This window comes from Sebastes umbrosus, chromosome 8 (assembly GCF_015220745.1).
Source record: "Sebastes umbrosus isolate fSebUmb1 chromosome 8, fSebUmb1.pri, whole genome shotgun sequence".
In the NCBI taxonomy this organism is placed as follows: Eukaryota; Metazoa; Chordata; class Actinopteri; order Perciformes; family Sebastidae; genus Sebastes; species Sebastes umbrosus.
Window position 1 is genome coordinate 18,991,014 of NC_051276.1, and position 26,874 is coordinate 19,017,887.

The following is a 26,874-nucleotide window of genomic DNA, read 5'->3' on the forward strand; positions in this document are numbered from 1 at the left end:
TTATAATTAACAGCTATTTTTAAACAGGGAGGGAGAAGTGGAGCGGTGGCGAGGTACAAAAGCATTAAAATTGCCCCAGATTCGCTATTGAATAGGACACATCAAGGCAATATGCTGGCAGATCAAAGTGAGCGAGGAGAAAGGAGACAGGGCCGATCAGTGGGGATAAATTGTTCCCTTTATAATGGCATAAGAATAGACCTCTTTGCAGCTGAAACAATTTAATAACTGCATTCATTACCTCTGTCCAGCCTGTCTCTCCGTCTGTCTGCTGCACAATGTGCAACCGCCTTTGCCATGCGCTACCTCTCTTTGTTTCTCTTTCCCTCTTTCTCTTTGTCTTCCAAACGTATCACCTCATTCCTTTTCTTTCTTTTACATCTCTCAGTCCTCGTTTTGTCTCCTCCTCCCTCCGCCGAGCCTAGCGTTCTCCACCTTTTTTCTCCAGCCCCTCGTCCCCATCGTCTTGCCTCTGCTCCAGCAGTAGCTACAGCAGCAGAGGTTCCACTGAGCCGATGTGCTGCAGGCCCCGCAATGAAGATGTGCAATGTCTGACACTCTTGGAATGAGAGCCCTAATAGAAGGGGAAGCGGTTATCACAGAGCTCCCCCAGGACCAGCCTCTGTGTGCCTGACGCTAATTATGGCGCATGCAAATGAATGTGCAGCATTAAAGTCAGGAGGACTGCCTGACTCTGTGTGTGGAGGGGTTTTGTGTCAGCGTGCGCGCATGGCTGTGTTTTGTGTGTGTGTGTGTACGTGTGTGTCTGTGTGTGCGCACAGGCTATGTTGTTCACAGTGTGAGTATGCAAGCTTGTTTGGATGCTTAAAGGTGTGTGTGTGTGTGTGTGTGTGTGTGTGTGTGTGTGTGCGTGTGTGTGCGCGTGCATGTCTCTGCACAGCAGGAACAAATCACCAGGCCAATCCCCTTTTACCTTTTCACTCTCGCAATGGTTTAGATACTTACACTGGTTCATTCTTTATTCTTTTATTCATTAGTATAGACTCAAGGAGTAGGCCATGCATCAAGGATTAGGATGAAGGAACAAGCAATAACACAACCTCTCTCTCTCTCTCTCTCTCTCTCTCTCTCTCGCTCTCTCTCTCTTTTTCTCTCTTTTTCTCTCTCTCTCATGCACAAATGTGAGGTTGAGCAGAGAGGATCCCACCGGAGCATTCCTATAAATACATCTCCCTCACATTCACAAGCAACCTCTCCAAGAGGGCGTCTTTATTAAAACCATTTTGTCTTCCCTTTGTGCCCTTTGTATGCTTGTGATTGTGTGTGCACATGTGTGTGTGCCCATGTGTTTTTGCATTTGTGTGCATGCACGTATGCAGTTGCCCATACTGTGTGCGTATCGGCACATGTGCGCCAATACACGTGCAAATTGTGTTTGCATGTGTTTGTTTGTGAGAGTTTGTACACATTTAATTGCATTTTCCTATTTCAGTATGTGTTTGCGCCGGCACCTTTATGTGACAAGCCCTATCTGTTTTCCCATCGTTTTGTGTGTGTGTGCCTGCGTGTTTGTGTAGTCTATATGTTGGCCATCTTATCTCCCCATTAGCCTCTTGTGCCCTGACCAGTATTCCCTCTCTCCCTTTCCTGCTTTCTCTAATGGGTAATTTAGCCATGCTCGCCTGACATCTAGCCTATTCCTTGTTTAGTTGCCATGGCTACGCAGGCCTATGGATTGCTCCCTTGCTCCCCTGGCCTTGCTGTGGATGCTATAGACGTCTCAACTATTAGAGGGCAGAAGTGCTAAACACAGAGCGCACACAACCCCTCACACATGCACACACTCTGAAACTACACAGATAAACAATTAAGCACTCTGATCACTGGAATAGAGATGAATCTCTTTGCAGAATAGAATCTCTCACTCAGATAAGCACTGAAATTGTAATAATCATAATCGTGTAGGGGATAGCGATGGTGTTTTGATGACAGGTTAAAATGGCAGTAGGTAGAATATTTCTGGCATCATTGGGCTTTCAGTCTAATGTAATTCAAGTGTTCTGAGAGAAAACTAGACTTCTGCACCTCCTCATGGCTCTGTTTTCAGGCTACCGTAATGCCTTTTTCTCACCTCAAATGTTTTCAGAAACATCTTGTAGTTTACTGTTTAGCTGTAAAATGAGAAAGTTTGCTCCGGCTGGTGGATGGTGCTTGGTATTTCCTCAACTGTTCTCAACATGGCTGCCTGGTCACAAACTTTCTAATTTCTCATCACTACTGTCAGGATATAGTGACCGTTTTATAAAAATAACTTTTTTTAATCATATTTGCTCCAATTCTACCCACTGCTGCTTTAACAACATAATACATGCCATTTTTAAAGACTGGTTTTATGTTTTTGTTTTGTTCTTTTAAATACCATCATTGCAGTGGACCAGATTAATCCACTCAATTAGAAGTTCAAGGTATAATAAGTGATTTGATTCTTTATGTAATAATCAAACACAGTGGAGGAAATCATGTCTGTTATTGTTATAGCGGGTCATGTTTTACACCTTGATACGTCTTCCAAGGTCAACCATGTTGTACTGACACAAGCATACATAATTGTTCTGCAAGATGATAAGAGAACACTATGAGTTCTCTTTTGATTTTGTCATCGTAGGTAACTGTTAGCATTATTGTTTTTTTTACTGCGCTGTATTTTTTATAAGGTTTTATCGTCTTTATTTCCCTGTTATGACAGATTTGATATGGCTGGAGGCAACAACCTGCTCATAGACAAAGCTCTTTTGTATTTCCCAAAAAGAAATCAGAACTCCAATCCTCAAACCAGACACCTACAGAGGCCAAACTAGATGAGTCAGTGTGGAAGCATAAATGCATGCGCGTGTTCACTGTGTGTCTGTGCACACACATTTGTGTGGTATTGATTTTCATTTTCTTAGTGGAATATTTTAGATGTATTTGAAAAGTTTATACTCCTCTGCCTCACTACACAACTTATTGTTGTCATCAGTTGTGGGAGGTCACTGCATTAGATGCAGTGTCATATGCAGTGAGATGCTTTCTACAAATGTTACACAACAGTAGCACATGGAGGAATAAGGGGTGCAGGCGGGCACGAAAAACAACAGCTCTCGATTTGCTCTCTCTTTCTCATTTATTTTGCAGGACTTGCAAGTCGGAGGTGGAGGGTTGCAGCAAGGGGCTTCAGGGTCAAAACAAACAAACGTGCCTGAAGTTTCATGCTTTTGCAGACGATATTATTGTCTTTTGAAGTTTTCACTATCGAGAGCAAAGGAGAGAGGGAGAGGCAAACGGGTGTAGAGAGAGTTAGGATAGGGAGAGCAGCGAGGGAAGGAGAACAAGTTATAGAAGTGTGAAGCCCTTGAGTTGAAACTGTGCCTGCCTGGGCCTACAGAGAGCAGATGACAGTAGCTTTGGTTTCTTTTGCGGAGCTCACAGTACTTTTGCCTTACATAACCCCTCCCATTGTGCTTTTTCAATTATTTGGGGAGAAATCTTAAGTATGCACTTTAAAAGTTAATGCTTTCATGTGTTCCGAAGTAGGGGGAAGAGAGGGGGCGCCTCGCAGATCACACATAGAGGAGACGGGGCTCTGACAAGTTTTCAGAGTATCGACAATTATAATATTCTATAAGGTATATCAGCGGAGTTTAACTGTGTGCAGCAGTGTTTTGGGAAAGAGCGAGAGAGAGGGTAGGCACTGAGAGAAACATATAGCATTGTAAGAGCAGATGCAGGCAGTGCAAACTCAGACATTCTTATTTTTTACCCCTCCCCCCCATCCCGGATTCCCCTTAAGGTGCCCCTTACCCCCTCTTCTCCCCTCCTCTTGCTTCTCTCTGAGGTTAAAGCGCACCTTCTCACTAAAGGGCTCTGGGGTCACGCATCTGCATGTGAAATGTGAACCCGCTGACATTCCAGGGCAGCCCTAAGCCGAGCAGTCCCTTTGTTCACTACGGTGCCAGTGTCAGGCCTAACAAGCCCGGCAAGGGTCTCTGAGAGAGGGGAGAGAAAGACAGGGAGAGAGGGTGGTGGTGGTGTGTTATTGATGCCCTCTGCAACCATCCGTTTTCACAAATGCCAAAGTAGGAGAAAAGAAAAGTTTTGTTGCTCGAAATGCTAACATGGGTACTTTGTTACTGAACAACCTCCGAAAGTTACCAAGAGCTGGCTGCAACACCAAACGCTTTGGGTATGTTCAAATGGTAACGTATGGAGGGGTGAGGGGGTCTATATATTGAATAAGGTCATGGCAACCATGAAAAAAAAACAGTCAAGTTCCCTTGACAACAGTGCAGACGTTAGTGACTGCGAGACCAGTGTTGGCACCGGGTTGTTTGTATTCAACTTAGTATAAAAAAAAAAAAAAGGAAACTAAATTTACAATCTGGTATGCTGTGTCCATACTGGTCAATGATCAGATTTTTTTAATCCTCAAAACTTGATGAAACCTGGTGCGTTTAACCTTTAACAGAAGGCTTTTAGGCAGACCTCAGTGGACATGCAAGCTCTTTTAAATCAGGCAGCACACAGAGGTGCTATGGCAGGGCTGGGGTCCTTTCAGCCTGTGAATTAAGTTCTGAGGCACAAAGGGCAGCTATTCACCAGGCAGTGATGGACTTCACACTCGCCTTTATGTCCTCACTGGCAGGCAGAGACACAGAGAGAGAGAGAGAGAGAGAGAGAAAGAAAAAAAAGTTGTGAAGAATAAGTGAAAAACAGAGGCATTGCTCAGGAAGTAGTGGTATGGATTGACAAACATGTTAGAGTAGAAAGTAGTGATTAAGTTGATCAATGTGACCACAGGTATTCCCTAGACATGTTCCTATTGTTTTGTATTTCTAAAGTCTTTATAGTGTTGCATGTAACGGTTGAAAAAGTAACATTAAGGAGCAGATCATGGCTCTTCAGCAGATAATATGATACACATCATTTAGAAAAGGTGTCAGTGTGTCAGCAGGTGTCGGGGTACACAGACGTTAAAGCATATACAAATAAAAAAAATAATACTCAGAACCTTTTATGCACAATATGGCAATGTGTTTTTTTTGGAGCAAAACCTTGTTGACATCTTGTTTTGGAAGTTTTTACAGTCTTGATGCTGATGTGCTTGTTAGAGGTCACAGTGTGTCACACTAGGATCTGGGCGATATGGAGAAAATCAAATATCATGATATTTTTTTACCAAATACCTCGATATCAATATTGCGATGATGTTGTAGGGTTGACTATTGGTGCTTTTATAAAATATTTACGCAATGAGATTTTTGATAAATACCTATAGTGATGTGGATATAATGACTAAGTGGGTAGCAGCAAATAATCAGAACAGATAGAACAGTCTAGTAAGTTCAGAAAAATACTTCACTTTACTTTAATGCAGCCTTTAAAACCAGGAAAAGATAGCACTTATGCCATATTACGATATCTAGCCTCATATCACGATATCGACATACAGTAATATCGATATATTGCCCAGCCCTGTCACACCTTAAAGAAATGCACACTATCAATGAGTCCAAAGGTCCGTACATGGCTTTGCCAAACGTCTAAGAGGTCATACCCACGCACACTTACACACACATATGACACAGCACAAACACGCACAGTCCTTTTCACCGTACACTTTTACTTAGTATAACATATTGTAAGTGGGGCCTTACACTCCCATCCCACATTCCTTCCCCTGGGGAGCCCGGTGCTGTGTGAGTGATTCAGTTAGCGCTACTACATTAGAGCTGTCCATCCATCCGGTCTGCTTTTCCAAACACATCCATCCCAGTCCTAGTTAAAACACTGGGGGATCTCCTCCACTCCACCTCCACCCCCCCAAAGTCTTTTATGATGTCCATAAAATGGAAGAGTGCAGCTTTACTTGAACTAATAATATCTGAGCTTACAGGGCCGTGATTGATGATCTTTAAAGCCAGCCCGATCGGTCTCATCTTTCTTCAGATTTTTATCACTGACTTGTTTGCAGTCATGTGCAATCACAGGCACCGGGAGAGGTAACAAGTGCTTGATGTATGATGCTTGAGCCACTTTTGTCAGCTGCGCATTTCCCTTCTCTCCTTCCACTTTTGTTTTTTTTCTTTTTCTTTTCTATTTTAACCCCAGGCTTGTATTTGTTGCCTCTCTTGAATTGTTTGCAGACTGTTGGTTTACTCTCTGTCCTTCTCTTTCTATCTTTTTTTTTCAGATGGTGGGAATGTCTTCTCCTGGGGGATGGGGCAAGAGGTGAGCCAAACATTTTTCCACTTTTGGCCCTACCAGGAGAGGCAGACTTAGAACAACACAGGACTCCAGGCTTTTTCATATCACACAAGTGTTCTCTCTGTTTCTTTGTCTCTCTCTCTCACATACACACTCAAACAGCTTCCATTTTTAAGGCATTTTGAGAATACATTTTTTTTTCTTCCAGAGTGGAGATTAAAAGGTTTTTGGGGGGAGATCTGTGTCCGAGCCCTCCTTTGGAGCACTTAATACCCTTCATGATGTGCCAAGAACGCACATCTTTTTAAATTCTATAAATCACCTTTATGGGATCTGCTGTTTGTCCATTTCAACTCCTCTGCTTCACATGGACAGAGCAGGAAATCCTCTACTGTAGTTTATGTATGTGCATAGCCAAAAGTATGTGCATGTGAGGCTGTGTGTGTGTGTGTGTGTGTGTGTGTTTGTTGGCCCTGTCTTGTCTCTCCTCCTCTGTTAGATAAAGAATCCCACCTGTCACAGAGGATTGTTCTGGCCTTTCATTTAAGACGTTCTTTAAAGAGCTGCATCATTACACAGCCCTCAGACAGAGCCCAGAGGGTGTAAAACCTAGGCCCACCTCAATCCCTCTGTTCCCCTCTCTCTCTGATTCTTTCTCCTCCCGGCTTTGGTGTCTATCTGCGAGGTCGTTTGAAACCGCGGCCAAAATGTGATCACTTTTACAACGTGACAGTGAGGATGACGCTTTGCCAGGACAGTGAAACAAACATGTAGGTGAAGGTTAGGGAGACAGGGGGGGCAATGAAAATGTTAGACATCAGTTGTTATGAGCTTTGACGTGGCCTTGGCTTCCACACTGCGCTCTTACAGGGTGGCTTGTGGTCTAACTAGACTCATTGGATTTTCATAGGCGTTCTCGCATCTATATAACTCTATGTTAGTCTCTGCAAGGGCACCGTCTCTTTCTCTCTCCCTCCCCTCATCAAGTTCTCTCGCTCTCCTCTTCCTCCATCTCTCCTATCTTCCTGCCCTCTCTCTCTCTCTTCTGTCTCAGAGCCGTTCTGATGATTGATTGTTTCTCGGTGCAGTCTGACAGGATGTAGCACACTCTCGGCCCCAGGGGCCCCGAGCAGACTGCACCACCTGATTAAGACTCCTCCTGTAATCAGCCGCACAGTGCCACACTGAAACTACTCCCGTCAACACGTAAAAAAAATAAGAAAGGTTCCACCTCCTGAAAGATAACACTTTGTTTGTCGCTGGAGAAGAAGTGAGATGAGGGGCCATCTTGAACTTATGTCTTTTTTTTTAACTAAACTGATACCTTTCTCTCTCTAGGGCTTAAAGGCTCTTATGTATCAGTAGCAGCAGAAAAAGTAGAAAAGCAAAAGGTCTTAAACCTAATAAAGTTTTCCGCTGCCTTACCAAGGTAAACCCAGGCAGCTCTAACCCTATTACGGTTGGTAATAGTATTACCGATAGAAATCTCATTGTTTTCCTCCTATTGAGACTAAAAGACGGACGGCCTGCGCTGTATCACATGATTGAGGTGAGAAGGAATTTGAATGATGTCAGAGAGTGCGTGCCACAGCCAGAATCAATATGGTAACAGCATAACGGGGTAGCAAATAAGTGTCAAAGAAAGCAGGAGAATGAAAAGTGTTCTACCAGACGTTTTGTAAAGTAAACAAAGCTTTTACATTTTACTCTTTTAAATAAATAACAATAAAATGTTCACATCTAAATAGTCATCATTGCCATTATGGATTATTGAATTAACCAGTAGGCCAGCTTAACTGATGCCGTCAACCCAATTACAGACAAATACATCCGCTGTCTAGAGTCATGTCTCGATTCCTAATGTCAGCGGTGTGATAACAGGGTCAACTGTCTGCTAAAGTTGTGTCAGGGAGTTCAACCGGCCAGAGACCGGAATTGACATAACATCCAATAGACCTCTAATGCAAGCTCTAAGCAGACTAAATAATGAGGTAGACAGCAAGGAAAGAAAACTGCTCTCTCATACAAAACTCTTCCTGGAAAAATCATTTGGTAGTCGGGGAAAAATTGAGGACTACAACAGGAAAGTGCAGTGTCTTTTAACAATGAGTGTGTCTGACCCAAACGTACAGCGTGTGCCTGAAACAACAGATAATAAAACATCAAAACCAAGCATGCATGTCTGACGTTAACTGAAACAGATTACACATGAAACTTTTTCTCCAATGCTGTTGCTTTTCATGCTTATGTGTAATGTATTGTTATAAACTACATAGTGATAGCGCGTGTACCATGTGTTTATGTATGTTTGAGGTATGGCTTCAGATCAGTGTGGCCATTCAGTCTGTCGATTGCAATCCTGTCTGTAATGTAATGATGAGGGAGACTCATCAGGCATGGTAAATAATAAGTGAGCCAGCCTGGTGGTGGTGGAAACCCCTGGGCCTGGTTCCAACACAGTCCAGGCCTCATCGAACCCTGGGCCTGGTCCAAATTGATACTAATATAGTCTGGGCTGCTATAGTAGAATAAAATGAGGGTTATTGATACCATAGATATACAGTTCTTCCTCCGTGTGAAAGAAGAACATGGATAAAAAAAAACATGTGCATGTGAGTAAGGGGACGTGCATGAGTGCGTTTGTATATTAGTGTGTGTCTATGCATGGTCATGCTCTCAAATGTATGTGTGTGCAGTGGTAGCGTCGTTGCCCGTGGGTGTGTTCGGTATTTCGCCATACTCACATTTATATCTGTCTATGTTTTCCCTTTCCCTTCCTGCTGATGCCATCAGTACACACGTCGTGACTGATGACAGTCGTTGCCACAGTCTGATGCTCTGCCGCTTAATGTCCTTTTTGTTTATTAATTAACTGCAGGACATATATGCTGAGAGACACCTATTGATTTTACTGCTGCATTAATTGATTTTGTGCTTCACTAATCATATTGTTGCTGCAAGATCATTACTAGGCCTCTGTGCTCCCTTTGTGGCTGAGGGTTGTGTGTTGATGTACTGTGCTGTTCTTAGTTTTGCGGGTGACGTGTTGAATGCAGTTTGTTATTTTGAATGGATATATTTCTATTTGTATTGTGTGATAGTGTATTGAGAATAAGATGGTGACAGAGGGGGAAATCCTGACAATCAAGGCCGAAGTCTGAACGTCAGGTTTCAAGTCCTAAAGTAGCGATAATGCATTCTTTATCGAAATTAATGCATTTTCTAAATATAAACACCACAAGAATAGCTAGTAGTATATGTTTTATAAATTGTTTTGAGAGCAGGTGCCACTGAAGGTAGGAATTCATAACCAAATAGTGAAAACATTAGCTGGATTTTAAAAGAAATAAAATTAGATTTGTTTTCCGATACCAGTATTGGAAATGCATCCGATATTACCCAATATTCGGGATTGGGTATCGGCGAGTACGCCAGTCTATGCGCTGATCCGATAACATAATTTATTAACCCAGAAAAAAATCAACTTGTTCAACCGGAAATCAATTCTTCTTCGCCGCTCCAAAACAATAGCCTTCACTGTGCTGTTGCCGTGGATGTATCATGGCTGTCACTGGCAAGTACTGTTTTAGAGCAGCGAAGAAGAACTGATTGCAGGTAGTTTGTCACGTGACGATAGCAAACTACAACAGTGCGTTGCTAGCAGAGAATCTAATGGTATGTTAGAGCGAGGAAAATATCAGCCATTTGGCAATATTTCACAGTGGAAAATCCAACAAGTAAAACGGCGATATGGACAGTATGTGAGGCTTCTGTTTCGAGGGGTGGCACTAGTGTTGCCAATTTCAACACCAGCAATCTCATAAAACATTTGAAGATGCATCATGCAAAAGAGTATGACGACTTCACTAAGGCAAAGGGGGGAAAAAAGGCCAAACTGCAGCAGCAAACGTTTGGAAACCGCATTCCAACAATTCTATGTATTTGTTCATGTTTTGCAATCTAACCTGAGCCAGGTCATACAACAAAGGTAGTAATCATATCACATCCATACATGGCCAGTAGTAAACAGCTGGTAAATAATAATAATAATAATAACTATATATTTTTTTATCATGCTGGTATCGGATCGGTACTTGGTATCTGCTGATATCGCAAGTTCAGAATTGGTATCAGGAAGGAAAAAATGGTATCGGAACATCTCTAAATAAAATCCAGACATGTGTAATAAAAGTAAACCTGGATTACCGTGTAGAAAATAGGCAGCGTAACTCTGACAGCGAAGAAAAGGTGAGAGTGTCCTCTGATATAAAACACAACTCTTCTATCATTGAAACAAACACACTCCAGTGTTTGTGTGTATCTGACTGCCGGAGGCTCCCTAGTGAGTCTGACCGGGGGTTACAGTGTAACCAAGGCGTCTGTCTCCTGCTCACCACCCAGATCAGCCTGTTCAGCTTGACTGGGCCCAGTTGTCTTGGTTTCATACTGACGACTGTCTGGGAAAGGTCTGTCTGGGGTTCAAGTACATTAAAGTCATCCGCTCCCCTCCCACTGAGCACCAACACAGATGGCTCCAGATGCAGCTGGCACAGCATGGAGCAGCACCTGACAGTGCTCATTCACTCAGACACACACACACACACACAAATACACGTACAAGTATAAACACATGCAGACACACAAAACACATGCACAAACTCAGGTGCACAAAGGTGTGGACACATCTGCTCACTTACAGTACCTAAATGCGAGTAAAATTACACACGCACACTGACGGAAGCGCATACACTCACAACTATAAATACATAGACACACACACTCACAGCAGGAACATATGCTGCCACGCATCTACAAATCCTCACAGTAGCGCACATACGAATAAGCAATTAAAGACCCAGATTACTGCGTGGCGCACACACACACACTCAAATGTAAACCCACACATATTGTGCTCACTTTCAAACATATGCCAGGGCATGCCGGTGTGCACATGAGCACAGTGCAGAAAGCCCTTTATCTCTGCAGGAGCGAGCAGGAGAGAGAGGAGCAGGACAGCTGAGAGGAGTCAAATTGAGCAGCCTCGCCATTTGTATCACAGAGAAAGAGATGTAAATTGAGGACAACACATTCTATTGTACTGCGTGAGACGCTATGGTTATTAAGCCTTTGTGTTTGAATGGAGTTTTTACACAGACCCACTCACCGATGAGGGATTGCATTGCCAGGCAGTTGTACATGATGGTAAATGAAACATGAAACACAGTAGATTTTTGGCTGGTGGAAGAAATATGCGATGTGCCTCTTTTAACAGTATTTCCCCCTCAGTGACAGCCATTTGAGCCAAGATGAATTGCCAGTTGCCGGTGTCATATATAACCTTACACAGCAGATATTATAACGGAGCTTTACAGAGATGCACTTAAATTACGATACTCCGGAGGTGATATACAAGTCCTCTTTGACAAATTTAACAACCATGTTTACATTCAGGAATGGCAGGGCAGCATGAATTAGAACGAGATGACAGATCTGAGCCACATGCTGGTGCCACACAAAATGGGAAAATTGTTCTTTCCCCCCAAATTGAAATACCACTTAGGCATGTGTCTTTATTTAACTATTCTATCTATGAACAAGGAAATCATTGGGATTAAACTTTTATTTAATCCTGTGGCTGACACTGTATCATTGTTTCGCTTGCAGGGACAGCTTGGACTCGGGGACGACTGTATTCATAGCTCCGAACCTCGTCTTCTCAGCTATTCTCAGCTAGCTGAGATCACACAGATACAAGCAGGGGACAGCTACAGTGCAGCCATCACAGGTGAGCCAAGCGTCCATTTCATCTCTCCCTCAACTGTATTATTTTAGCCTAAAAGTGTTCGGTACAATTAAGGAACTTTCATTTTGTGTTGATTTTGGCAGCCCCTGTGTTACTGTTTTCCAAAAATGAATGCTGCATTTCCTTCCATTTACTACTCACTCCGAAACTAACTAAAATGTAAACATAGGCTTTGCCGTTCCGCATGCCGTAAATCATTGCGTCTGATTTTGATGGGAATCGGACCAGATGACATGCATTAAAAATAACTATATAGAAATATCCAATCTTCTCGATGATGATCTGGTTTGCTTATGTAGGTCATATAGAGGCATCAGTATTAAATTGAGACTGTTTCATAACAAGTTAAAAATGTCTTAAATAGCACAGCTTAACTCAAACCTCCAAATGTCTAATTGTCACTGCAGACATCTCTCATTGTGATCTTTTTTAAAAGATCCTTAAAAGTTGTATTCACTCTACATAATATAATAACAACTTATTCACTTGAAAACCTTATTTTCCCAGCAGTATCCCTCACTGTGGCTTTCAGCCATGCTAATTTTTCATCTACATCGTTTCATTGAGTTTTAATTAACACTACAAGGATTCAGTGTCCTCAAATGACATCACTCGGAGCACAAATTCAACCTCATTAGCTCTCAATATCTCTTATACCGAGCAGGTTTTAGTGTTATATGATAGATGATGTACATAATGAATTGATTTGTTGTTGAACCAGCTATCCCCTAAACTATCCTGCTAAGATCTCAGACTATCCCTGTAGCTACTTTGTTTTTAATAAGACTGAGAGATAAAGAGGCACACACCATCCCTTTACATCGGCTTTTCCGCGAGCTTGGCTGTCTTTCCTGTAATTCCTAAAAAGCCAAACTCAGAACCCTCTTTGCTGACTAAATTTAAAAAAAACAGGTAGTCTCAGATTGCCCCCAACCCCCCTTTTTTTTTTATACCTTTCTCTCTCTTTATCCTCTAACTTGTATGATATTCAGCAATCTGATTCATCTTCCCTCTGCTCCATAGAGAGTCACTGAACTGCCACGGAACTCGTTCTAATACATTTACACCATTACAAAGTGTCAGGCAACTACTTCTCCTTCAATTGCTGCTTGCCTTCTGCCAGACAGCTGGAATTAAAGTGGTTACACTACAAATGTAACATCAGCCACTTAAAGAGAAAAGGCATTGTACTTGTTTCAAGACCAGGGCACATTTACAGCCTACTGCAGCTGCACTGCAATATCCCGTTAAAAGAATTGCCTATTGTTGAACTGAGACGTCTGCTGGCTCTGTGTGCGCGGTTTCGCTGGAAATGCCACCGGTTCATTAAATGAACTGCAGTCAACATATTAAGTTTGGTCCCATTTGAATTCATGGGCGCATTGAAGATCATTCGAGTGACGCCCTACCTGCCGGTGTTACAGTTATGTCTTTAGGTGATCTATAAAATGTTATTATTTAAAACAAGCTCTTTATGGATTGCTTACGAGGCATGCTTAGCAAATGATTGATCTGACCTTTCACAGACCGTCGTTCTTTAGGAAAACATCAGCCTTAACCTTTTTTAGCTGGATTACCCTGCCAGCGTCTCTGTACATGTGCATGTGTGTGCGTCTGTGTCAGTCTGTGTGTGTATGTACATGCATGTGTTTGTAGTGTAAGCATGCATGTTTGTGTTTGTGGTTAAACGCCATCCAGCAACGCCTGCCTCATATGCTTTTATAAGGTTTGCGTTGCTGAGATGAAAATAATACATTACTGATTGATTGATCAATCATGTCTGAAAGGTTATCAGCGTGTGTGTGTGTGTGTGTGTGTGTGTGTGTGTGTGTGTGTGTGTGTGTGTGTGTGTGTGTGTGTGTGTGTGTGCGCGCGCGCGCGCGTGCGTGCGCGTGTGTGTGCATGCCATGGCCTGATGCAGAATAGAGATTGATGGAGGCTTGCCGTGAGGAGGATACTCAGTTATCTCCTTGTAATTAAAATCCACCTCATAAAGATTATTGACTCCCCCACCACACAAACCAGCATGCTCCCTCGCTTGGCAGGGTTTGCAAAGCGCTTCTTAAAAAATGAAAAATAGCATATTAAGCAGCACATATTTCCCATTTATGCGGAACATTTAGATGTGGTTAAGTTATCGTAATGTGCAATAAAACCTGGATGTGAAATTTGTAATCCACTTTGGAAAATTGCTTACTATATTGCTTTAACATCCCCTGAAAGAGCTTTTGAGATGTGTGTGCCAGGTTTATTGTACGCTATAATTTAAAAGTCCTCAATGCAGGCAGTAAATATAAATTTATTAGTGGCAGGTTTAAATAGGCAGACTGAGGTAGCATGAGTGAGTGGATGCTTGAGTGTTTGCTGTATGTGATTACATACAGTGTGTGTGTGTGTGTGTGTGTGTCTTTGATAAGTGCCAACTGAGAACGTGGTCCCTCTGCTCGGCACGCCACGACAGACAGGACAGGTGAGTGGGTGTGGATATGTGGTGTGGGTGGGATTGCTGTCTCAAGACAGTCAACTCTCAGCTCTAAACTAAACCAAACTGATGGGATGTAAATCCTAGTTCCATTTAACTGTTTCTAATTGGAGGTCAGTGTTTGAATTTGGAGGAATCAGAGTTGTAAGGTCCCAGGTTTTCCCTCCCAGGGCGTCAAATGTAAGTGTGTGATATCACCGCACAAGACACCCTTTAGCGCCAGTATGAGACACACTGGGTTTTACATTAACTTCAGTGTAAACACATCCGCGGCAATAGTAAAAGCTCAGGGAAAGTGCGCCGGGAGTGCGGTGACGCAGTTTAAAGAGCGAAAATACAGGGGCGGGCAGGAGGGGAGGTGGATGGGTTCAACAAACACAAGTTTGTATGAAAGTTTCACTTTCACATTACAATCAGTTTGTTTGTGTCCCGTGTTCACAACGTTCAGTTTCATTTTCTCTTTTCAAGTGTAATAGTAACCCAACCATGTCGTTTTTTTTCCTAAACCTAACTAAGTGGTTTTGCTGCCTAAACCTAAAGTGACGTCAAGAGGCGGGAAAAAGCGGCAGTATGTGACGAGTTGGGGTGAGAACGTATTGCAGCCAGGTTCTGGATCAAGCTAATATATGATAGACTGGGGCCTGGTGTCCTCCTGGCCCCGGGGCCACTGAATGGGGAGCACCACTTCTGGTACTTAGCTGTGATATTCCAGCGTGACAACGAAATGCGTGTATTGTTTCAACAGTCCCAAGTATATGTGATCAGGGACCCACAATCACAATCTGGCAATATCATCCTCATATGGCTCATTTTACTTCCCATAGTTGAGATAAAAGTTTTGACATAAAATATGTTGCAAGGTGACTTTGTATGTATTTCTGATTTATCCGTCTGAACATTTTGCCCTTTTTGTTCATCTCCAGCAGGCGGAGAGCTGCTTCTCTGGGGTCAGATCCCCTGTGTGTCCCGGGTCATTGATCATCCAGGCCTCAAAAAGCTCTGGACCCCTCAGCCTGTTCCACTGGCAGGCAGAAAGGTGTGTGTAAGGAAGACTGGACAAATTATGTTTTCAGACTCCTCAAGTCTCAAGCAGATGAAAGCCCCAGGATTTTCTGAGTATATGAGTTTTAGCTGGATATGCATAAATTCTTAAAGGGTCCACACTGAATCACATAAGGCTGAAAGCTGAGTCTGCGGGTTTAACGTTTAAAGTAGCGCTCCTGAACACACCTTAATCAATGATGTCCCAGCAGAATTTCACAGCTGATGAAAACGTCACAGATTGGGTTGTAGCCAGAAGTGCAATATGCCAGAATTAAAATAAAAATCTCATGAAATTGCGACTCAAACTTCTTGCCACCAACAAAACAAAACAAAAGCCTTATAATTACCGTTCCATTTGATTCAGTATAATCCAAAAATCCTGTTGCACTGCTATGAAGTCTAAAAACTGTTTTCATTTCATTCAGGTGTGTGATGTGGCCTGTGGTACCTGGCACATGATGGCCCTCACCACAAGTGAGTAATCTGTCATCTATCCCTAAATGTTCATATCTCTTTGGTTAATTGGTTTTGGGGCAGTGAGATTGCGTCACCGAAGGTAAACCAGACAAATTCAGATTTTGCATGTTATTACTCGCCCCTTTTTCCCTCCACACTCGCTTCTCTTCCCCTTCTCTAAATGATGTCTTGCTCCTCCTCAAAGCCCCTCCTCACTCACTTTCTCACTCATCAAACCATAATTCACTTCAGAGGGAAGCATCATTAATGCACAGTAGGACACAGCAGCTTGATGTGTGCTAATTATATTGTGTGTTTTACACGCTGGATGACTTTTGCTTAGTCAGTGATGAGCTCAGTCTCTGGTAATTGTTTTTTGGATGTGATGAGTTTATAAAAGCCTGTCTGTGGGTGTGTGTGTGTGTGTGTAGCTGGGCGTGCAATGTATGTGTGAGTGAATTTGTGGATGGTGTGAGCATGCAGCTCCTCACGCTATAATGTGTAGTCTTACATTAAAGCTGTTTGCATACATGTATACAACATACACTGTTTTTATAAGTAGCCAGAAAGACCAGATTATTCTACAGCTCCACACATCACACGCTTCTGTGAACTTAATAGTGATTACCAAACAGTCAAAATCTCAACATCATTCTGACACATTAAAACTGCATGCAACCTTAAACTCCATCAATCCCACACAAAACTTTGACGTGCACCGTCAACCATGGCGCTGCACTCCACAGCCCATGTGATCCTTTTAGCACTGTACATCACTCAGTGCATGTTGCTAGAAATGCTGCTCAGCCTTTGGCAAATCACGCTGATTGGAGGTGTCCTTTGGCTCACCTGGGGGCTTCCAATCCTATTAGGCCAACCGTCCTGAGCCTAGCGCAACCAGCAGCCGCTCGTGTTTGATCACTGGTGCTTAGAGCCCACACTTGTCCTCTTATGTTGGCATTAAGGCATGGAGGAGAGGAGCGGCAGGGTGGGGTTTGGTGGTGGTGGGGTGTTGGGTTAAAATGTGATCTCCTTAACTCTCTAGGGGGGCAGAGGGGAGTTTGGTGCCTCACCTCCCTCGCTGACACTCCACTGCTCCTCCAACTGGAGCTGGTCTTTAAACGTCTGATGTCAGCTGAAAGGCGGAACACTGAAGTTGTTTCCAAGCAAAAGGGAAAGAAATGGAGGGAATGAAAGATTGAGAGAGGGGGGACTAAGAAGAGGAGAGTGCATGTTGTGTTTTCACCTTTAAAGAATCTTTTTGAGAGTTGTTTAGTTGTCTCACACCCCTCTCTTTTTTCATATTTACTCTCCTTTTGTCAATCTTTCTTTTTCTCTCACTGTGTTGTCAGTCTGTGGAAGGTCTGTCATCTCTTTGGAAGTCAATACACCTGATCCCAGCAGGCCTGTCACCTCTTTCTACCTTCTTCCTATCTCATACTCTGCCTCCCCCCTATCACTCCCTCTCTCAACCTTCCTCCTGGCTGCTATTCTCCCTCACTGCACACACCCATCACTTTGTCTCTCTTGTGGCTTTCCTTCGTCCACCCCTCCTCCTCCTTTGCCCCCTTCCTCCTCCTTCTTTTTCCGCGGGGCCAAGAGCGCCCAGGAAGAGCCATGTGTTTCCAAAGTGGACTGGATGGGAAATCGAAGCAGGGCTTCTGTGTTTATCAAGCCACAGCTCCGTCACCTTGCTCCTACTCCCGTCTGGAGGCCCCGGCAAATTGGTGACAGCAGCAACAACCCTGCAGCACACATGCCCCCTTTTTTTCCCCCGTGTGCACATCCACACACACTCACTCCCATACACACAGCATAGCACCTTGGCCTGTTTAGTTTTATTGCTGGTGTCAGGTGAGGAGGTGGAGGTAGGAGTGCTGTCTAATGTTCACCTCACACACACACACACACAGACACACTCACACACAGTCATTTCCACCCCTGCCGACACCTCGGCTAACAAGACCTGTGAACCGCAGTGACAGAACTCCGAGACTTGTCAGAGTCCCAGTCATTTAATGCCAAGACCCGGCCCCAGCTCTAACCCAACAGGGTTTCTGTATGCACACCAAGCCACAATAGGATATACTGAACATGAGTCTACTGAATACTGCTGCTCCTCCAGGTTCATATTGTTTAAGGAATACCTTTGCTGCAGGAATCTAAGTAATTCTTCCTATAAAATACTGCGTTACTAGGGATGTGACGGTGAGGAAATTTTCCCTCCGGTTAATAAACTCGTGACAACACCGGTGTTACAGATTACAACGTACATTTTACAAGAAAAGATGACGGTCAATATATGTAGCTCGCTTACTTTGATCTTTAACGTCGGGTGTCTGTGTGCATGGCCTCTCCGGTCTAGCTTTCACTGCGGGGCTGCAGGTTTCCACCCTGCTGTGACCGCTCCTTCCTCCGCACGGCGACGGCGTCATTAACGTTATGGTTCCCTTATAAGCATTGGGTTTGAATCTGAAATATTGACAAATAGGCACTTTTACTATTTTCGCTTTGCATGGTCTTGTCTGTCAACTCTCTCTCGTCCCGTGTGTGTGTGTGTAATATAACACCTGCTACTCTGAGCTGCGACTCTGTATGGAGCTGACACATTCACTGTCAGTTTGTAGTGTCTGTCGTCCGACTTTGTATTGATAACATGACGCTGATACTCCAAAATGAACTAAATGGGTTTTATTTCTGTAAAAAAAAGCAAAATGTCGGTGGGGGCGATGGGTACGTAATGTAATCGGTGTGTGCCCGACCACCGTGTAACATCGGTAACACCGATTACTGCAACAAGCCTACATGCATAGAGTAATATTAGTGTCATCTGAGGTGGAAGTGGAGATGGAGTGTGTGTCTGATGTGGCATTGTTCAGTTTAACTTTACCCTCATTATGTAGATCTGCACCATCACACATGACTTCTTTGATCTATAAATGTTTGAATGTATGCTATTATTCTCGTCTGTCTACTTGCCTGTGTAACAGTACAGTTATGTGTCTGCAAACCTGCTGTATGCAACTTTATCTGAAGCATCTGATAGTCGTGAGTCATTACAAGTAGTTTTGCTCGAACCACTGCTTCCTTTGTTGCACGTGTACAGGATGCTCGCTGCTCAATGCCTTTTTTGGCACCCCCTCTTTTCTCTTTGCTGTGATCACATAAGTGGAGGAGAAAGGAGAGTTGACTCGGGTTAGAGCCCTGCGCGGCCTTGCTACCTTGGAAATGAACTGCACAAACAACGCCTGGCCATTGTGCCTAAGCGCTTACAATGATGCCATTTAAGAGAGTATTGATCCACCCAGTGCGGGGTCAATCATTGGATCAATGGTGTGTGGGTTGGTCGGCTGGAAGGCTGGTTGACTGCGTGAATGAATGGATGGTTGGATAACGGATGACTGGACGATTGGATAATGGATGGATGGATATATGTATTGATTCATGGATGCATATGAAAAAAGACTGGTGCATGGGGAGACGGCAGTGTCAGGTCCGCCCAAACATGAACTTGTGTGGGTCTGAAGATTTTAGTTGTCTTTTGTGTGGGATCGTGTCCAGTCTGTCTCACACACACCTCTCAAACATTGCACCGTCCTACTCAAAGAAAGTTCTCAACAACAACCTTTTTATTGGTCATAACTTTTTAGATGTTTGCTGTAGTTGTTACTGACGATGGCGTACAACACTTCAGTACATCCAATTTGTATCGGAGCTAGCTACCTACTTTTCCTTTGATATACAGTACACAAGCTTAAGTTGACATCCCAAAAGGAGTTACACTGTATATATAAATCTTTATTGTGGCATGGAAGAGTTGGTAAAGTAGAGACATAAATTAAAAAAGAGTCATTGTCATTAGCATGTTCTTGGTGGATTCCTGTGATGTGTTTACACCAGGGTTGATTGACCTAGTTACCCAGCCCCTGGCAGCACAACACGGAGAAATGTAACACAATGCAACACAAGGGAGAGGTGTAGATGCCTTTATTATTCTTACATGTGAGACACATGTGAGTGAAGACACACACACACACATACAGAGCAGTGATCATCAGGGGCTCACAGAGGTCGTGCCTCGTGACGAAAGAGAAAGGCATAGGGCTTATTTAATATTCTGTAAGAGATGTCAATTGTGCCCTCTGCATATTTCTATGGAAAATTTGTAAATAGATCCTTTGTAAATAGCTTCTCTCTTGCCAATCACCCTGTCTGCTCTCTGCACAGCAGCATTAAAAATTGATCCTTAGCCGCACCAGGGTGAAATGCTAACATCGCTGCCAAATGACTGATTAAAAAGAAAAACCTTTAATCTTTGCTTAAAAGTGTCTACTGCCTTGGCATGCCTTTCCCCTGTGCTCCTCTATCTTCCAAGGCTGCGAAGGGAAGGAGGGGGTCGCCGTGGGGGAAACGGGGTCACGCTTCATGTAGAGTCAGCGCTGTACAGTGATATAGCTCCAGAGGTGAGGGATTTCGCTAAGAGCAGATCTAGGAGTCGACGTGCATTGCTCTCTTCTGAATTTAACCTTAAGCCAAAGGTTAAAAGCGCATTTGAGCATTCTACAAGAGGGGGCGAATGTGTGCCAACTCCTTCTAATGGCTTGAAAAAAGAAAAGCAGCTTTTTATCCAACTTAACCATACAAGTAAAGAACAATCAGCAGATAGTTTGACTTGCCTTACTCGGTTGCACAGCAATAGAAATTGACACCCTCTGTGTCTAAACGGTGTTTAAATAGTGACACGGCAACCGAAAAGTCATGAACTAAAGAACCATGAGCAGAAAAATGTGATTAAAGAGGACAAAAAAAGGTCATCAAAGTGTTGATTGGAGGTGCTGAGAGGTGTGTTTGTCTTTCAGGGAGCAGAGAGAAGAACAGAGAATGTGCTCACTCAGAAACTGAAGCTCGCTTCAGAGACCTTGTCAGCGATCCCCTGCCGACGGAGCGCACAGAGAAAGAAAACACAGCGCAAGTAAGATAAACATACCTCTTCTTTCTTGCTCTATAGCCCTTTTATTGACTTACTTGGCATACTGTATAGCTCAATCTGTAACTCGCTTGCTAACTCAACAGCTCCCTAACTCTTGTGCTGGTTCGCTCCTGATTGATATCTTCCTCTTCCGCACTCCCTGCCTGCCTTGTTGACATCCTCATTCCCACTGTTTGCTTCTCAAATCCTCTTTCATTCATTGTTTCAGTTTCCTTATACGTGCTGTAAATCGACATATCAGTAATGAATGATTCATTATTACAAGTTGCACTTGGGTAAACAGCACAGCCCTCAAAGCTTTAAGTGGCGAATATATTCACTCACCTCTCTGAATATCAGTGAGGACCACCAAACTGTCACCTAGAGCCACACACACACACACACACACACACACACAGCCAAGCTCCCGCCCCTCCCCGTCTCTCTGTCATTCAGGTGTTTACTGTCATTCATACTCAGGGTTTTTGTATAATCCTCTCACCACACCTGAGTGCTCCCCACTCAGTGTCACTGGATTTACTCTCTCTCTTTCTCTCACTTCCCCTCTTCTCCAGTGCACAGCCTTTTTTTTTTTCATTTCGCATCAGAGCCATTCTTTTACACACGTTGTCATTTCTTATGTAAATAACATAGATAAAAAGACAGTAACAGACATTTTAAGATTTACACACACCACTCGGCGCGTATGTTTTCAGTCATCCCCCCTCATCAGCCAGTTTGTTTGTAGAAGTGTCTTTGCCTGTAGCCATAAATTAGGGGGTTGTGATTTAACTCATTGAGACAACAGAGAAAGACAACGAAACATGAATAAAACAAATGATGTGGAGAAGGTGAGGGAGAGAGAGAGACAGCGAGGAGAGGAGGGTGAAGTGAAGGCAGAAATGGGCCACTATGTATTTCTGCTCTACTTTCACTTGGGGAAGGCTTCATTAAGAAGTCTGTTTCCAGAGCATGGTGGAATCTTTTTGTGTGTGCGCAGGAGCGTGCGTCGTATATGTTCGTAAGTTCGAGATTGTGTCGATGCGCATGCACACTCATGCATATATGTGTGCATGCCCGTAAAATTATTTGTGTGTGTTCAGTGAGAGAGGTCTCTTAAATTATTTACTCCCAGAACTCTCTAATTGGTATCAAGTTTTTAAATGGGGTCAAATGTTGCGGTGCAGTCTCATGCAGCTTTTCTCTTGCCTTAAGTCTGTATCATTACATCTGCTGCTACAGTCAGTGCTGCTGCTTCATTGGACTTGAGCCTCTAAATGCTGTATTAGCTTATTGACTGGGGCTCTGCTCTCACACTGGAGAAACGCGCGGCACCAGGCTGAAGCAGAGGAGGGAATGTGGTTTTATTACCGTGTTAGTCCATCTACTAATGTCTGTTACATAGAAAACGTTCTATGAGAGATCTGGCGAGTCGTAAACATCAAACAGAGGTGCGCACACACTCACACACACACACGCCCACAGAGCCTAAGGCAGCGCACAGAGCTGGTATTAGATTTAAGCCCCCTAATAAAGCCAATTAGAATTACACTGTGCACTGATGAAGGCAACCTTACCGGGGTATTTCTTTCACCTCCACACATACACATGCATTCTAACTACTGTACTACTGCAGACTGGCGTGGATTTAATGGAACATTGTCAAAGTCTTTTCCTTATCTCAGACAATACTACATTAAGTCCAGTGTTGGGCAAGTTACTTGAAAAGTTCAATCAATCACTCATTAAATATTACTTAAAAGTAATTACATTACTTTACTCATTACTCTAGAGCAAATATAAATAGTTACATTACTTGTTATATTACTTTTCTCAGCACTGCTCTGTCATTGGTCCCTTTAAACAACTTCAAAGCCCTCACACCCATTCTGTATTTGTATGTGGAAGTAAAATAAAACAAGACGACATGGTTTGACAAGCAGTCATCCCACATTTTGGAGGGATTTACTGACCATCAACAGCTGAGCCCCAGTGACTGCACACTGTCCTCACAGTCCTTCCATCTCTAAACAGAACTAAGCTGATTCCTGAATGTAGGCGTACCAGTGGCTGACGTTAGCACAACATATAAATTAGAAGACTTTTGGAGTTACCACGAGGGACATTTCTTGTTCCTAAAAGAGATTTTTATTGCTACCGAGAAGCGTATTTCTACTCGTTCGGTAGAGGCTTACCGCCTCCCCACACCTCCAGCCCCTCCGCCAAGCGAACACATCCTGGACCAGTCTCTCCACTCAATGCACAGTGAGGAAACTGATATCATCCTCCACTCCTCAAACAGCAAACAGGATGACCTTATATCCTTTGATATAGCTGAATACCTTCTTTGAAATGGCTGTTTTCCTATAAATAGACTTTGACTGTACATTTAAGCTACCTGTGTCACAATAGGAACAACTTAAATAGATATTGTGTATCATCCTGACAGGAATCTGAGAATGAAGAGGAAGAAGAAAGACATGAAGAAAGACCAAACAAAGATGACGGAGATGGAGTTTTACACGATTCAGCATTTACCAGGTCTTCAACAAGGATGGACAGGAGAGGAAGTGTCCACTCATCAATCAAATCTGATCAAGGGGATGAGAGGGAGAGTTGCAGGACAGCCGGGTCGCGGGAGCTGAGGAAAAGAACATGCAGAAGCAGAGGACACAGAGACATAATATTCACCACTTTGCATCTTTTACCCAGGTCAGAGGGAGAGCAATGCAGGCCCACTGCCAGCACTTTACCCCGACTACAGACAGGACAACAAATTCATAGCAGAGTTTTAGCTGAGGCTCGAAAGGTGAGTGTTATGTGGTTATCACAAAGAACAAATCTAAATGGTCCACATATTACATTTATTCTTTTTCTGCACCTCCTTTGTCTCACTAAGTACAATCCAAAGATCATTATTGCTTTTATAAGTTAGTTGGATGACCCGGATGGCCCTCAACCCGTATTTGTTATACTTACTATGAATGTCCATTCTATGACATGCCTGAGAGAGCTGTGGTTTTGTACTTTGAGAGGCAGTATTGAATCACTTTGGCTGAGATTAAAGAAGCAAGTATACATTAACTGGTTGGCAGGCTTTTGGTGTGATTTTAGTAATGTACTGCTGAAAGAACAGTAATTTACAACAGAAGCCGTTAACAATGAAGTTCAAAAGCTTTTCTATTCCTTAGAGACTGATCAAATGAAGAAAAAGGTATTGTCTTCCAAAAGAGCACTGATATATTGTGTAATCATGGAGATGTGGTCGTTTATTACCTCCACCACGGACAAAGGAGGTTATGTTTTCACCGGCGTTGGTTTGTTTGTTTGTCTGTCTGTCTGTCTGTCTGTCTGTCTGTCTGTCTGTCTGTCTGTTAGCAGGATTACTCCAAAAGTTCGTGATGGATTTGAATTACATTTTTGGAGGGGTGGAGTTTAGCACAATGAATAATCCATTCGATTTTGGTGGCGATCCAGATCATGATACTGATTCAGGAATTGTTTTAAGTATTCCGATAAGCCTGAGCATTAAGACCACAGGGTATAACACATGCGCAGTGTGACTGATGACACGTTGATGACGCATGACCCTGCCTTCTTCCTTCTTCGAGCAGAGAGATACGTGTGTGGATGTGTGTGCGGGAGCTGCTGGCCGTCCGCGGTGAGAAAGAAAACAGCGGTAGATGACGGGATGAGAGACAACATAGTGTAACGTTATACAGACATAACAAGGTTGCTGAATGAGAGGCATCCGCCGATACGTTACACGGAGACACACCTTGTTAATAATAAGCCGACCACCTCACAGTACTGCCAGCTGTGAGCTGTGATCTGTTTTTAAAGTCAGGCACTTTGGCGGAGGTCTGCGCTCTCCGAGTGCCATTCTAGTTTTTATATATTGCTACATCATATATATATATTTCCCTCCGGATTCTTTAAGTGTCGAAATTTGGTATTACAGTATAGCATCAGGTAATTTCTGAAGCAACGTGAAAGCAAATTCTCAGAACAAAGTAGTTTTCCCATCTGTTCTTTTTTTTTTTTGTCTTTGCCTCCTCAGGAGAGATCTACACATCTGACTGGATTGGTCCAAAATCATGGAAGTGACAGCAGCATTTTAAAGAGTCCCAGACTCAAACCCAGACCTCCTGGGAGATGTACAGGTTCTGTGGATCAGAGTGTAGCCTCTTGTCATCGTTCAGAAATTAGACTACACACTGGCCTCAAGTCTCCGATATATAATTCTTCTCCCCATCTGAGCCCTGGACAGCAAGCTTGGATGCCATCCCCTTCCTTCCACCTGGGACCACAAGTTGGAACCTCTCTTTCTCAAACTCCTTCCTCTTCTGAACTATTCAGGTACTGTCCAACCCACAGAAGAGTGGTTTCTTCCTTTGGCACTTCTCGGAAGAATCTATAACAATCCACAGATCCCCTGTAAAATGTATCTGAAGTTTTAATGTTTGAAACATGTACCCTTTTATATCAGGCTATGTCAACTTTGAAATTCAAATAAATTTATGTTCATCGTTTAGCCACCCAGATAATACACCTCTCATTCATTAATTCATCAAGCATTTTTATGTTTTCACTCTATTATCTACTTAATAATGTTTTTTCGTAGACCACGTACAAAGTAAAAATACTTTTGGCCCCAAGGTGACTGACAAACAGCCTGTTTTCCTCTGTCAGAGCGCTCCAAAACAGACTAGTTCAGCATTAATGGGCTCCACTTTACCCCACACTGGGATTTGGCAAATATACTCCTCTTACAAACCATCTCAGTCAACGACACTCATGAACCTTGACCTCATCTGAAAGCATTAGACTTTGATCGCTCTTACATTCAAAGCTGCATATGGAGCTGCAGAGTCCTTAAATCAGTACTTTTCAACACACTTGAGGGCAAACTATACTGTCTTATTATGACAATTTTGTGAAATACTATGCTATGGCTTTTTTTACGACATTTTTCAACATACTATACTGTGACGTTTTTTGACATACTACACTATGACTTTTTAACTTTTTTATGACATTCTATACTATGACTTTTTTTCGAAATACTATACTATGACTTTTTATGACTTTTTTCACCATGCTGTACAATGGCTTTTTTTTTTTTTTTTTTTTTTCTCTCGACATACTTAACTATGAATCTTTTTGACATGCTATAGTATGAATTTTATTTTTTGACATACTATACTATTACTTTTTTTTTACATACTATACGATTACTTTTTTTTATAATATTTTTGACATGCTATGCTATGGTTTTTAATGACTTTTCTACATATTATACTATGACTTTTTGATGACCTTTTTGGCATGCTATACTATGACCTTTTTTCTTCAACGTACCATACTATAACTTTTTTTTCGACATACTATACTATGACTTTATTATTTTATCGACATACTATACTATGACTTTTTTTTCAACATAGTATTATGACTTTTTAAAAAAACATTTTGACGTACTATACTATAACATTTTTTTTCCGAGATACTATACTATGACTTTTTTTGACATGCTATAGTATGACTCTTTTTTTGACATGCTACAGTATGACTCTTTTTTTGACATACTATGATTATTTTTTACATACTACACAATGACTTTTATACTTTTTTTGACATATTATACTATGACCTTTTAATGACTTTTTTTACATGCTATACTGTGACTTTTAGAAAAGTTTGGTGGTTTCGTGTGCACATTAAATTAGCTCAGTTTATACACAAAATTACATTTCCACTTCAAAATAGCATGGCTAGTACTTTTAGCATAAGTGAATGGCGTTCGCCTGTTTGTTTGTTAGCACTAGCGGCTAGCGCTCATAAATATAACGCACCAATGCGGATATTTCTCGACAACCAGCGACGACAGGATCCTCTGGCTGCATTAACAAGTGG

The 26,874-nt window shown here is 42.7% G+C and overlaps 1 protein-coding gene across 8 annotated transcripts in view; it reads left to right on the forward strand.

Moving 5' to 3' along the window:
• Positions 1 to 25,532, forward strand: part of LOC119493153 (ultraviolet-B receptor UVR8-like) — a 321,000-nt gene extending 295,468 nt beyond the window's left edge. For 7 of the 8 annotated variants that reach the window (XM_037778276.1, XM_037778274.1, XM_037778278.1 and 4 more), the window contains 7 exons: positions 6,191 to 6,228; positions 11,869 to 11,989; positions 15,413 to 15,525; positions 15,959 to 16,007; positions 20,849 to 20,961; positions 23,408 to 23,767; positions 25,019 to 25,532. In XM_037778276.1, coding sequence (XP_037634204.1) covers positions 6,191 to 6,228; positions 11,869 to 11,989; positions 15,413 to 15,525; positions 15,959 to 16,007; positions 20,849 to 20,961; positions 23,408 to 23,767; positions 25,019 to 25,378 — 1,154 coding nt within the window. In that variant the 3' untranslated portion in view covers positions 25,379 to 25,532. The remainder of the gene's footprint in view (positions 1 to 6,190; positions 6,229 to 11,868; positions 11,990 to 15,412; positions 15,526 to 15,958; positions 16,008 to 20,848; positions 20,962 to 23,407; positions 23,768 to 25,018) is intronic. The other variant, XM_037778273.1, reaches the window with a different exon arrangement.
• Positions 25,533 to 26,874: the final 1,342 nt, after the last annotated feature.